The 14,636-nt window shown below is 43.5% G+C and overlaps 1 protein-coding gene across 4 annotated transcripts in view; it reads left to right on the top strand.

The window, feature by feature from the left end:
* Window positions 1-14,636, top strand: part of LOC128902976 (alpha-2,8-sialyltransferase 8E) — a 75,688-nt gene that overhangs the window by 42,200 nt on the left and 18,852 nt on the right. For 3 of the 4 annotated variants that reach the window (XM_054186779.1, XM_054186781.1, XM_054186780.1), the window contains exons 3-4: window positions 367-474; window positions 12,774-12,866. In XM_054186779.1, coding sequence (XP_054042754.1) covers window positions 367-474; window positions 12,774-12,866 — 201 coding nt within the window. The remainder of the gene's footprint in view (window positions 1-366; window positions 475-12,773; window positions 12,867-14,636) is intronic. The other variant, XM_054186782.1, reaches the window with a different exon arrangement.

The following is a 14,636-nucleotide window of genomic DNA, read 5'->3' as shown; positions in this document are numbered from 1 at the left end:
TTTGCTTCTTTAGCCCTGTAGTTTTTCACTTAAGTCTCCAGCTTTTTGCACTTGGGTCTCTGGGAATGAAATTTCCAGCTTGCTCCACACATATGTATGTTGTTTATGAGCACAGATGATTACCGGCCTTCCAATTTGGTTGGGGACCCTGGTGTTGTTTTCAGCCAAGGACTTTTAGAGTCTATGGGAACTGAAAATTGTTTCCACTAGTAAGGTGATGTCTTGCGGTTCTTGGTATCTTTTTATTGTGTTTGGTGAATGTCTCATAGTCACATATCTGTGTTAAAAAAAGGACATGAGAACTCATGCTGATAGACTTAACCTAATGAATGATGTCAAATATCAACTGCCTCGTTTTCTTGCTAGAGGGCTGCAGTTTAGCTGGCAGAATGGAGAGGAATTGGCAAATTGGACCGGCACCTTTAATTTCACGGATGACGGAGCAGTGAAGAGTGGCAGTGACACAGGCACCAGGTACCAACACCCGAGGGAATGACTACAGAGATCTCTCTCTCTCTTTGTATGGACCACAAATGTGAGCACAGGCTGAATGAAAAGTGAGATTTACAGTTTGCTTTGGCTGCTGGGTACTGCTCCTCATGGCACAGAAGATGCCAGGGGTGCCCAAGTCCTGTGCTGTTTTCCCCCTTCAAGGCCTGGGGGACATTTTGGAATATGCCACAAGCATCCATGTCTCTCTCCTGTTTCCATTCCCCCACCAATGCCATGTATTAACGTGGCAGTGTGAGACAGTGGGACTTGGGTGGGGAACGTCCCAACACGACAGTATTGATGCACGAAGAGCACGTTGGAGAATGTGGCCCAAGGCTTTCTTGATAATAGAATTCTATGTGTTCTAAGAAAGCATAGTTTAACTTGAAATCTTTCCAGGGCCTAGTAGGGGAAAAGCATTCTGTCAAGATAAGACCGGAGTATTTAATTTATTTACACTGCTTTGAAAATATGAGAAGCACTGATGTGCCGTTGCACATTTCGTACTTATTAATTTGTGGTAGGATCCTTTTGACTGACATGTATCTGAAGGGTCATGAAGAGCCCTGTGCAGAGGCAGGAACCGGGCTGCAGTTGTGCCTAAAGAGCTCCACAGCTATCATGGGCTAGCTGCATAAATCTGCGTAAAGGCGTAGGGTGAATATTTGGGGTATCTTCCTGGAATAGAGGGTAAAAATCCTGAATCATGTGTAGCATCAAGCTCAATACGTAGCAGGGAAATCTTAGAAAGGCTATAAGTTAAAGAAAACATAAACTGAATTAAAAGAAGCTTACTTTTAATACCTATGTATAAATAAAACTCTGGACAAATTACATCTTTTATTTAAAATACCCTAATTTTGGTAACCGTATGCCACTACAGCTGTGGAGCTAGATACCATTTCAAAGGCAAGCGGAAGTATGGAGTCTGCCCTGACAAAAATCATCCAGTCTCACTGAACGGCAGCAATGCTGCAATTCCTGTTACGGCTCTTCTTCGCCGTAATGTGATCCTGTATGAGGATCGCAGCTCGGCTGGATTAACTAGTTAAGGTTCTTTGTAAAAAGAAGCAGCCAAAGCAGCCGTTTTTCACTCAGAGCAAGGGAAAAATGGTTCATTCTATGTATGTACGTATGTGTGTATCTATCAGTCTGTCTGTCAGTCTTTACTTTGGTTGCCTTGTGCGTGTATGCACCTACAGCCTATATATGCAAAGTCTTCAGTTTAGGCACTTGGCGTGTAAAAGGACCGTGGCACTATGACAGATATCTTCTTGAAGACACGAGAGAATTAAGGAATGTAGGTTTCTCCCTCTCGGCACCATCTTTGATTGCAGGACTGCAAAATACAGGCTAGTTGCGAGGCACTGAAAGACAGTACTATTCTCAGTCGCTTTAGCCCCTTCAAAGACAAAGAGGTTGAGGATGCAAGTGGTTTTTATACAAACAGGCTCAAACTGTACAAGTTAGGTGTAAATGTCAAAGGTTATAATATCAATAGAAGACGCGAATTTCAAAGTCATTTATGTTAAGGACTGTGACACTGAAAGATGGGGATTTTGAGTCAGGGATGAGTCTAGCTGCACCTGAATGCGTTATAGATATTATTTATCCATTTGTCTGCTGTCTGAAAGCTGAGAATACAGGACAATAAGAAAGAACTGTATAAATGTGGAGGTGAGACTGTGTGGTGAATAACTGCAGAGCTATGTCATAAATTGTTTCCTGTGTACCTTTGATCACCTTTCTTACTGTGTTATCACTAGACACCTCCTGAGAGTCTTAATCTGCCACCCAACTTCAGGCTGTTGATATCAATTGAAAAAAAACCTTCCTTTAATGAATAATTCTTTCCACCAAATGTAAAACTTGCAGACTACATTTTATCGACCTGATTTTACTTGTATATATTCCCAGGTCTCCAGAGAGATATCTAAAGTGCACGATACTAATTACATGTCAGCATATGCAGAGTAAATGCCTTTCACTGCACGGCTCTGCAGTTTACTGTGTGTTATCAGCTCCCCGTGAAAGGTTTGGTGTTTAAAGATATTTATTGAAATAGATATTGATATGCTTTTCATTAGTTTTATATCATTTATAGATCTATATGTATATAGATACATGTTTATTCATACATATGTGGTATCAACCTGTGTATATTCTATAATTACCTTTTAGTCATGTAATGGTGTAGAGGCATTGACAGCACATTCTGTAGGAGTGACTTATTAGGTGAAAATGAAGGGATTCCAAAGCAAAGAGAGAATAAATGCATTAGCGTTGCAAGACGGCCAGGCTTCACAAGAGTAGTGGCCATATCAAAGCCAATGAACAGTGAAGATTAAACACTGCATGAAAAGGATCAAGTAGGACAGAAACGAAGAATGTCATGTTGTCTGATTTCAGTAGAAACCAACCCAGACCTTAACTGATACACAAAGTTAAAGTGTGGCTTGCAATTGGAATGTTTTTAACCGTCGAGGGGAGCTCATGACTCGGTTTCAGAGAACGAGCCCTACCCTGATTGCAGACAGCTCCACTGTGCCAGGGTAACCACGCTAACCAAGGCTTTTCATCCCACTGCATGAGCCACTTCTGCACATTTCATGGAACATAAAAGATTACGTAGATTATGGAGATAAAAGGTAATATCATGAGCTCAGCTCAGCATCTGTTGCAACCGAGAACGTGGATCATGTTTGTGGCATCTGAGGCATCTGCCTGACAGAGATCTCTGCTGGGGCTTTTTTGGGGACCAAAAGCTTAATTTCTGTGCATATTGCATTGCTGCAGGTCTTCTGGCTAGCGAAGAAGTTGTGAATACTTGCAAGGAGTAAGAATGAAACAGTCCACAACTCCCCAAAGCCATAAGGATGTGTGCTTTCAAACAAAGGCGGACTAGAGGGGCTGCAAGCTCTTTGAAACACCCATTCAATGTCAACCAGTTGTCGAATACTGGCTTATTTTTGGTTCTTCCGTATCAGCCATTGCTCAGATTTCTACCTTTTGCTTTTAATCTTGTGCCAAGTATTATAAATCTTACAACGTCCTTATGGGGAATCAGGTAAAGGATTCTATCTGATTCTGGTTATGAGAAATAATATAAAACTACTTCCTACAGCCCTGATTCCTCTGTTCTTTTTTAATATGTTTTGCAGCCTACTGGGATTGTGAGTCTTCGTGCTTAAGTCTTCATTTTTCATTGCCAAGAAGCTGCCTTAATGATATGATGATCTATCTGCCATACTAGTTGGGTTGTGGTGTTCCCTGCCACCATCAGGCCATCTGAGCTGAAGATAAGGTTCAATGTAGGACTTAGGTGGTGAGACCACAGAAGCCTTTGACGGGTCAGAGGAGACGTGAACTTTATACTTTTGGGCCTGTCAATTTGTAGGCTGAATTCTTCAGTATGACAAATCTGGAGCTTTGTCCCCAGTGGCTACAAAATAGAAAATATAATCAACTGGATTCATCAAATACACATTTTACAAGAATGAACGTAAGGGCTTGAGACATCAGACCTCATTTGACTGGACAGTAGCTAAGGTTGTAGCTAAGTCATAGTGCTGAACTTCTCGTACAAAGATACTAAAACCTTGAGAACCACAAGAAAAAAAAAAAAAAAGCCATTGCTTGCAATGGTAAACTAAAATGTGGTTTTTGAGATGTTATCGATGTGTAAGTGTTGTCATGTGTTTTGTTATGCCTCCCGGGTGGTCATATGTATAGCAACATCAGCAGCTTATTTCAATCAGAGTGTTGGGAATGGCCTGAATTAAAACAGCCAAACAGTGGTTTATTAAAAATTGGAAGAGTTCTGAAGTGACATTGGTAAAATAGGACTCCCTGCAGCATACCCCAGTGCTGCTTGTCAGGAGCCAATGTTGTTTTGACACAGTGACTGTGAAAGAAAAGAAACACCCAAGTCTCCCACAAAGTCCAATTGAATATAATCTCTAGTAGACCATTCTGGGGGCGACATGTTGTAGGGCTGTTTCTGCTTTAGCTCCTGCGGTTACACCCACAGCTGTTGCAGTAGAGCTGTACTGGGTAGGTTATTAGACTGAAATTTTGGAGAGACTTGGGTCCCAAAGAAGTGGACAGATGAGAAGGGAACAACATGGCATTGGCAGGAGTGGATGGATATTTGGTCAATTCACACTGCTCATCATAGAATCATAGAATCGTTATGGTTGGAAGAGACCTTTAAGATCATCGGGTCCAACCATTAACCTAGCACTGCCAAGTCCACCACTAAACCATGTCCCTCAGCACCACGTCTACCCGGCTTTTAAATACCTCCAGGGATGGTGACTCCACCACTGCCCCGGGCAGCCTGTTCCAATGTTTGGCAACCCTTTTGTTGAAGAAATTTTTCCTAATATCCATCCTAAACCTCCCCTGGCGCAACTTAAGACCGTTTGCTCTTGTCCTATCGCCTGTTCCTTGGGAGCAGAGACCAACCCCCCCTGGCTACCCCCTCCTTTCAGGGAGCTGTAGAGAGCGAGAAGGTCTCCCCTCAGCCTCCTTTTCTCCAGGCTGAACACCCCCAGCTCCCTCAGCCGCTCCTCACCAGACTTGTGCTCCAGACCCCTCACCAGCTCCGTTGCCCTTCTCTGGACACGCTCCAGCCCCTCAATGTCTTTCTTGTGGTGAGGGGCCCAAAACTGGACACAGCACTTGAGGTGGGGCCTCACCAGTGCCGAGTACAGGGGGATGGTCACTGCCCCAGTCCTGCTGGCCACACTGTTCCTGATACAGGCCAGGATGGTGGTGGCCTCCTTGGCCACCTGGGCACACTGTTGGCTCATATTCAGACAGCTGTTGAACAACACCCCCAGGTCCTTTTCTGCCAGGCAGCTCTCCAGCCACTCTGGGGTTGGTGTGACCCAAGTGCAGGACCAGGCACTTGGCCTTGGTGAACCTCACGCCATTGGCCTTGGCCCATCCATCCAGCCTGTCCAGATCCCTCTGCAGGGCCTTCCTGCCCTCAAGGAATTCAACACTGCCACCCAACTTGGTGTCATCAACAAACTTACTGATGTGTCATTGGGCAGCAGAGCCAAGCAATCCCAAATGTGTGCTGAGACACAAAGACAGGAGACCAAAATCAGAATGGCAGTGAGCAGCCAGGGCCAGTTTGTCAGGAGCTTTTTTGTGATGAAAAACGCATCCTCGGGGTATCACAGCTATCGTCTTAACTGTGCAAACTGTCTGTGAAGTCATGGGACCAGATCAAACAGGGAATCCAGAAAAGGGGCAGCTCCGAGATATGACAGATGGATGCATGCGCTTTTCTAAGGTTACTTAAGAGGTACATAGAGTTATCAATGAACTGCCTTTGAAGGACAGAAATATAAATGCCACTCCACTTTGAAAGATCAAACTTATGAATTTGGGGCTGGTTTGTGGAAGCACTTTCGTGTCGTTTGGTTTGTTGTTTTTTTTTAAAGAAAAATCTTTAATTTGGAAGACAGGCAGGGTACCTTGGAAAACTGCCCGTGTCTTGGTGGATGGACATTTCTCATGCCATCTGTTATCAAAACCCAGAAAAACTTGTGACACCGTAAGGAGACAAATCAAGCCAAACATTTCAAAATACCCTAGGTGGACAATCAAGAGGTTCATGAGTTTATAGCTTTTAACCTCAGCTACATGAATCTCCTGGGAAGCATTAGTCCCTGTACAAGAATTCCAGATCCTGACTTTTGTTTGATTACTCTGGTTCTTCTAGAAAGAAAACCAGCCTTGAACTAAAGATGCCATTTCTATCTTTAACTTCCAGGCATTGGATACTATTTTTCCTTGCTACACTGTACTGAAAAACCTTCCTGCCACTAGTAATTGCTTCCTGGCGCAGCGTCTCCCTACTCAGTCCCGATATATTTAGATTAAGCTTCATACACCTCTCCTACTTTTTGGAACCCAGATACTTTCTGCAGGTCCTTTCATAACTCTTGCTAGTGTCTCAAACCCTCAAACCTGAAATACCAGAACTGGATGCAGTGATTCAGAGGAGCTATCACCACGTAATGTATAGAAAGATGTATGACTATTTTCTCTTGCTTATATTTTCATTTTTTTTACACGACGCAGTTCATAACGACACATTTTTTTCCTAGCTGCGGCCGCACACTGAAAGTTCGTGATCAGTCGGACATCTACTACATCTAGTAGCATTAGAGAGGAAGATGGTAAAAGATTTAAACCAGTTAATGACAGTGACATTGGCATCAGCAGGTGGTAGCCAGGAGGAATGTGAACCATCTATTTTTATATTTGTTGTCCCCAAGGAGGAGGAAAACAAATAGTTTCACCAACCTGTATAAGAGAAGACTGTTCCTTCTTCAGCCTTCTCCTTTGTGCCCACAGCACCTTCTCTCTCAGTTCAGTCTTTCAAGCACCATCCTGGTGTTGACAAGTCAACACAGGCTCTCAAACAGCAGAAACAACGCATGCAGCAATGTGATTTTTTTGTGCTGCAGCCCCGGTGAAGTGTAAATTCATCTGAGGGCATCAAACGTGTCTGCTTCACTTGCCAGTTCTCGGGGCAGGGGGCATCTCATTTAACATTGGTACGTCCACAGGTGGTTTCTTTTGCAAAGTGTAGTGTGAAAGGTCATTATGATTTCCATCAACTTCAGCGGCTGCTCTTGTTCTTGGTGGTAATCGTGTAATCTAGGGAGTGTCCATGAGAGCAGAGCCCAAGGTCCCTGTTCCTGCCTGCCATGGACTTACCTGTCAATCCGCCTCTACATCAGCTTCTTTATCTGCCAAAAGGGGGTCGTGCCTTCCAAACGGGGCCAAAATAATCTTAGGTGAATATGCCATGAGAAGTGGTAGGATGTAGTCTTTGAGGGAAAAAAATCACTGCATTGCTGTCAGGCCCTTAAACCTTTTCACCGAATCTTGTAGTTTTTGATGTTGCCACATAGAAATATTAATAGAAACAAAAGCTAGTGGGATTTGGTTGCTCATTCACGTGAAGTCATCACCCAGTTTTCTCTGCTCTGGATGAGTTTTCCAGAGCCTCTGTAGCCAGGATATGTTCCACCTCAGCAGTATTTTTGCTACAAGGGTCTGGAGATCCCATGCTGGCCTTGCCAGAGGAACATGAGTCCCCATGTGCTTTGAGGTGCGTGCTCTGACACACTTGCAAGATTCCTGAGTAGCAAAGGTGACGCTAGACCCGAGGCTGGCCATGGATCTGCCCATCCTGATGAGTGCAGGCACTGCTAATTGGACGATTCTCTTAGTAAGTATTTAGCAGAAACCTGCAGGGCTTGGTTCATTTATTCTCATTTCTTAGTCACTGGATAATATATATTTTTGGAAAGATCTTTGTTTTTCCTGCAGGGTAGGTGGAATCCTTCCTGCGATACTCTGCTCTCTTGCAGCGTAAGTGCTGCAGCCTCGCCGCTAACGGCGCAGATCTGGCACTGCGGGAACGAGCGAATGGGAAGACCTCTTTATGCAGGACAAAATGGCCCGGTTTAAAAGACGCCTGACAATTACACTCAATTATATCTTAAAAACTTTGTTCAATATTATCAGACAACTCAGTGCCTCAATCCAAGCTCACTCAAAGGCAGGATTGAAGTCTCAGGCTTTTTAATTCATGGAGCATGATCAAGAAAAGCTTGCTTTTGATCAAAGCAGGAGCAGCCCAACTGCAGATGATCAAAGACCGAAGAGTTAGCTGGTATACTGGGAAACCAAATCTGTCTCTCACCAGCGAGCTCAGTAAGCTGCTCAGCTGGAAGTGCGGTTGCAATGGGAGACACGAAGGTTAGAAAAGAAGAAAGTCTCAGTTAGTCAAAAATGGAAAATTACAGAGTGAATAGCATCTCATTTCTGGGCATTCAGTACTGAGAGCCATAAAAAAAGAGTCCTCTCTGAGCACTTGCAGCTTGTGTGGTGTTCAGATGCAGGATTTGATCCTGGAAAACTGTTATAAATTTGAGAGCTACCATTGACCCGAATGGACATCTGAGCTGTGGGTTGTGTGTAGTGCCCCGTACCCTGGGAAAATGCAATCCCACGTGCAGCTGAGCTGTTTGTTGTGATTCCGTTGTAGTTGTGTTCCCTGCTGTAGAGAATCATGAATTCTTGTGTTGGTTTTCCCGTAGACTTGTGACCTCTGAGGGATAAGAGTTATTTAGATTTCAAGCAGGGGAAGCGAAGGCAATGCAGGGAGAGGTCATTCTGGCGATGACATATCAACTCTGGTTTATGGATATAAAACACGATTGTCATTCTTGTAAAGCTGAAACACAGCCCTTTTCCATAGCAAAAGGAGTAGCGTAGTCAGGTTTGTCACTCGTCGCTAATCAAAAGCATAAATCAAAATAAACTGCGCGGCACCCTTGATTCTTAGCTGGATATCAGACTGAGGAAGACGATGAGGAGGACAGCTTCCATTTGTGCTAATTAAGCGTTCTGACAGGCAAATGTATGTTCGTTCACAGAGAACTACGTGGTTTAGAGTGGGAGTTAATAGACAGAAGCAGCACTCAGAGCCCAGGGAGTGGGTGAGACTGATGCTTCCTCTGGGAGAGCATGGCGCGGGGGGGGACCGGTCTCCAAACACTCCCAGCAAGACCAGACCCTGCCGAGCGGAGGAGCTGGGTTTCAAGAACATCCGCGGGGGTTGAGGGAATCCGTGTTCCTTGTGCTAGAGCCTGGTGTTCTGCAAGAGCTGTATTCTGGGAAAGTACAACGTGAAGCACTTCCTACGGGAAGAGGATGTCCGGTGCTCCAGGGAGCTGCCTCTGCTAATTTGCCCCGATGTCTGTAGCAGGAGGGGGCTTGCTGTGAAGCAAATAAATAGCATGAACACGCCTGGCAGAAAGAGAGGAAATTTTTTTTTTTCCTCCCAGTCTGTTGACCAGGTACTGTCTTGCAAATTCCTTATTGCTGTTGTAGTATCATTAATGCTTACAACCTAAGTGCTGCAGCATCGGTAACGTTGACACTGAGGAGGCTCGGTGTGTGGCTGGCTGCTTCAGATGTGGTTCAGGGCTTATGAACGACAGCCCAGATGATGATTATTCACCAGCTCAGACAGGATGAGTTAGTTTCAATCAAGCTGACCCCATGGCCAGTAGCATCTTCTCCCCACTCAGTGCAGAAGAGGCACCACTGTCCATGTCTCTGCCTTTGCTGCAGGTGGCACGTGTGTGTCCCATCAGCAGTGTGTCATCCAGCCTGTTTCACGAGTCCTCCCTTTGCACTTCCACAAGGTGCCAAATCGTGAATTCAACGCTCCCATTGACTCTGCTGGAAAAACTGGAGGTAGTTTGAGTGTTAGAGGCTTGCAGGACAGTCCTGTGCTTTTCGAAGATGTAGGCTAATGGAATAACTCTCCTACAAATGCAACGCTGTCGCATGGGTTTCCTTTCAGATCCGGTAGTGGTTTATTTTTTACCTAATCCTTTCCTCCTTACCCTTCTGCCTCTTTGGTACCACATCCTTTTTCATTTCTATTTTTGGTTTGTGGATTGGGTAAACGGGCAATGATCAAAAGGAATGGCTGGGACTCAGGAAATTTCATCTCTGTTTCATAAAATGACATCTTTGTCTCCAGTGCCACGGGCTGAAGCCAGCTTTCCCCTGCTGCGGTGTTCCCACGTGATAGCATGTGCTGTTCGACATCTGAGCCGCAGTTCTCTAACTTAGCAGCAGAGCCAGAAGTGTGCAGGAAAGATCAAAATACGTGTTTAATCTAGATTTTTGCCATTCTTAGCTGTCCTGAGGCACGTACGAGGTATTGAAATCCAGTGTTAATGAGGCTGATGGCCATTGCTATCCCCCATACTCCCAAAGAGGTAGGACTGGTGTGTAACATGCTGAGTGTTGCGTGGGGATGTATACCTGCCTCCAGCTATTGTGTAGAACATGGGCATTCAGGGTCCCAGTCTTGTCTGACTCAAAGAACCAAAGTAAAGAATGGATACCGCAAAATACAGTAAGAAAAAGGAGTATTGCAGAAGGACAAAAAAGTTGTCTGGACTGATAGTCAGAGGGGACTCCTTTACTGCTGTAAAATGCTGTGAGCAGCAAGAAGTCCTATGGTGTTGGCTCCACAGAGAAAGAATTCAGTTTAGTTTTGGGAATTTATCTGGAGTACATTCACAGAGGGCTTTGGCCTGGCGCAACAAGGTGAGCTCTTGATCCAGTTTCACTTGGAGCAGCTTTCGAAATGCACAAGGTGCTCAGCTCCAGCTCAACAAGCTGAGCACGCAGGAGATGTGCCAGTGATTTCAGCTAGATTTCAGATTTCAGCTACTCTTTAGTAAAGGCTGAATGTCCAGGTGAATGATTGAATTGGAAGGAGAGCCCAAGCCTTTTGGTGAGAGACCAGATGAAGGTTCACGTTACATGAACTTTATCTCCCTTCTGGAGGCTGAGGAAGGCTTTTCCCAGATTTATCACTGATTATGAAGGGCTTTAAATACATATTTTCCTCTACAAAACTAATAAAAATGTATTTGTTGCCTTGAAGACTATGCAAACACATTTCCAAATAGTCACATTTTTTAAAGATTGCTGAGCTATTGGTTTTTTCTGACGATAATCAGTTTACTCCTTTATTAGGAATTCATGATGTTCTCCTTCCACCATCTAGGCATGGCCTTCTTCCTTTCAGTCTCAAGGTTTGTTCCTCTCACTGGATCACCGAAATGGTTGGTTTGGGATTTGGCAAAGCTGGGATGGTGAAAACCTTGGGGAGAGGTGAAGGAAACACTTCTTAAAGCAGCATTTGACAGGATAGGAACGTTCCCAGTTGGTAGCAGATTGCTTTGGGAAGCTCTTGAGCTTTTTCCAGTCACGTACGATAGTCCCTGCCTCCCTTCTATAGGTTAATCTCTTCCCTGCTTTATCAGATTGATTTCTGGATGTATTTACAAGGCAAAATTCAGAAGCTGTTTGTTTTTAGATGCTTCTGGCCTTTGGAGACCCTGTTGGAGATACCTGGAGAGGTTGTTTTCTGGACAATCTCCCTTCCTACAGTTCCCCTGGGAGGTGTGAATGCTTAATACTTCTCCAGAACAGATCAGACTTTGGGTCTCCCACAATTTTGATATTAACTATAAACATGAACTACTAAGGAAACTAACAGTGCTTTCCTGCTTAAGGATTATAGATTCAGAACTGAATTCATGAATTCAGGTCAAACATGAATTTTGGTGTTGTTTTAAGATGACACAAACCCAAAATACCAAAATATTACATTTCCAATGATGGTGTAAATAAACCAGGAACCTTGTATTTTTCTTTCGTGTTGAAAATTCAAAAGATAGTTTGGAGTTACTGCCTCGTGAATTCTGAGATTTTAAAGGATCCATCAAAATAACTTGCTCTAGCCTTGGCCATAATGCCTATTCCTCCAGGTTGTCTGCTGGTATTTCTTCATTATACTCATAACTGCTCTATGAGTATGCGAAGTTCTTAGGTATTAGGTTTTAATACAGACTTCTAATGATAAGTAGTGAAACTGATACAGAGCTTTGTTTAAAGCCTACATCTTTTTTTGTCATTTCGGTACTGTCTCATTAAATTCACTGTCCAGCCTGGGCTTTCTCTGGCCCCTAAACACGAGCATCATTGTGTTTTGTTTTCCATTTGCTCCAGTCTGATGGCTAAGGTGGAGGAGTTTAACCAAATAAGTAAATATTTATGTCTATATTTTCATTAAGAATAGCCCTGTCACTCGGGATGCATCTGAGCATTCAAACCCATTCATTGTCAAAACCATCTCAATTTTTTTAAGAATTTTTTGGGAGTAAAATTCAAATATTCAGAAGAGTAAATCCCAATGAAAAGCTCAGTTGTGTAGAGCTACGCCACAGTCCCCACAGACAAGATGCAACCTCCAGCACTTTGCTTTCCACCTAAGAGCAAAATTTAAGGTATTGGTTTTTAAACTCTGAGCACATTTAGACACCCGAAGGACGGGAACGGTGTTCCTTAAGTGATCAGTGTTTTTTCCCCTTTCAGTGGCAGCTGCCATGTGCTGACTGCTGGAAAAAGTAGCTGGTCCTTGGTGCCTGCAAGATAGATGAACTCTTGTAGAGATGGGCAAACTGGACCTGGGTACCATCAGCAACGACATCTGTGTTTTCCTGTGAAATAATAACCTGCCTATGGGCCAAACAGTGGAGTCTCAAATTAAGCAGAAATCATAAATGACAATTTTAAGCAAATTTCTGTTGATGTGTAAGACGAGTATGCCAGACTAAGGATTGTTTATAATCTTTCTTTTTGTCCTTCTTCAGGTATTTTGAGTTTTATGAAGGGCCTTTGGAATACAACTCTACCAAATGCCTGGAATTACGGCAGGACATCATTGAGGTGAAGGTTTTGTCTATGTAAGTATGTATGAATGTTTGCTAAAAGGTTACTTTTCAGGCAGAATGAAAATGATAACCTACAAGAAGATTGTCAGAAATGCAAGGCTCAAGAGATCCCATCAACAGGGATTCTCTTATATAGTATCATAGAATCATTTTGGTTGGAAGAGACCTTTAAGATCGTCAAGTCCAACCGTTAACCCAGCACTGCCAAGTTACCACTAAACCATGTCCCTCAGCACTACATCTACCCGTCTTTTAAATATCTCCGGGGATGGTGACTCAACCACTTCCCTGGGCAGCCTGTTCCAATGCTTGTTATGTTCAAGTAGTGACATTTGAATTTGATCTGAGGTCCATTTGAAAAAAATGGAAGCTTTTCACATAGATTGAGGCATTTTGGTTAGGCCCGTAGCAGTATTTGGAATTAAATACAGTGTTTGTTATATTATTTGTAATATTATATTCTATGTCCTCTACTCAGGGTAACTGATGAGTAATAACAGCCAGACTGACTCACAGCAAGGATCCATCTGGCTTAAGGCTCTATCATTGGCAGTGGCCAGTAGTGAAGGCTAAGAAATGAAGCAAAAAGGTTCCTGGTAACAAATACTGGCATGGGGACTTGCTGAGTGGTAGGTGGTGACCAGACTACAGTAGTCAGGGTGGACAAAAGACCTCGCTGTTAATTTGTTTAGATCTTTTCTGAGACCATTTCTACTTTTTTTGACCTCCACAATTTCCTGCAGCAGTGAGTTTCACGAGTTAATAACGCTCACTAAAATGTAGGAAAATGCAATTCTGAGAAATAATAAAATGTCTGTGTTTTGTCTTTTGTGGTCCAACATGCACATCAGGAAACTAATGCGTTGAATGAGATGTATCCGTGAAGCCGTAGAGACGGAATCAGGCAAAAAAGGGAGGTTGCCAATGGACCTTATTGGACACACAAAAGCGGGGTATTTTTGTGTTGCCTTTTTGCATTTTCAGTATTGCACTGAATTTAGGTGCCTAGGTTATGCCTAATCCCTTACCATATCTAAACCCAGTGGTTTAGTAATCTTATCGACAATCCACAAGGCTTATTAAGGTCTGTAAAGCGCACTGAGAATCTCAATTGAAAGTGCAGCTATACAAATGCACAACGTTAAGCAATCAAGGCGACAGCAAATACAATGTGTTGCTCCCGGTCTGCATGAATTTTTTAGCGTGTCTCCCTCGCTGACTTTTCTGCACAGAAAAATGTAGGTTACGTCCTTGTCTTCTGTGTTTGGTACTGGATGAAGGATACACGAGTAACAACTTTGCACCGCTTGCTGACTTGCAGGGCTTAAAAATAAATAGAAGGGGTGAGAATGTGACACTTCTGCCAGTGCTCTGCTGAAGATGGGGAGTTTTGAATCGCTTGTCTGCATATTTATCAGATGGTACAGAGAATTACTCATTTCTCTTCATCTTATCCGATGGCACATAGAAGGTAGTGGACTCCTACTCAGCTGGATCGAGTTAGCCTTACTTTTACGGTAGATGTCATTTGACATTCATCTCTTCTCCTGTGCTGGGTTCTTCTGATGTGCTTGCTTTTAATGCGCTACATTTCCTAAGTCAGCCCTTACGGTAATGGAAGATTTCCAAGTTAATGTGCTCTGGTGGGCTACAAAAAGTACAATCTGACCTAATTCCTTCCTGTAACTTCCACAGCCTGGGAAATCCTAAGTTCTACTCACTTTAAATATATAATTATCTTAAAAGTCTTTGCTTTATTCAAACATTCAAAGCCCTCAAGCC

The sequence above is a fragment of the Rissa tridactyla genome, chromosome Z, assembly GCF_028500815.1.
Source record: "Rissa tridactyla isolate bRisTri1 chromosome Z, bRisTri1.patW.cur.20221130, whole genome shotgun sequence".
NCBI classification, from domain to species: Eukaryota; Metazoa; Chordata; class Aves; order Charadriiformes; family Laridae; genus Rissa; species Rissa tridactyla.
The sequence above is the reverse complement of the archived record's forward strand: the minus strand, read 5'-3'. Positions and strand labels throughout refer to the sequence as shown.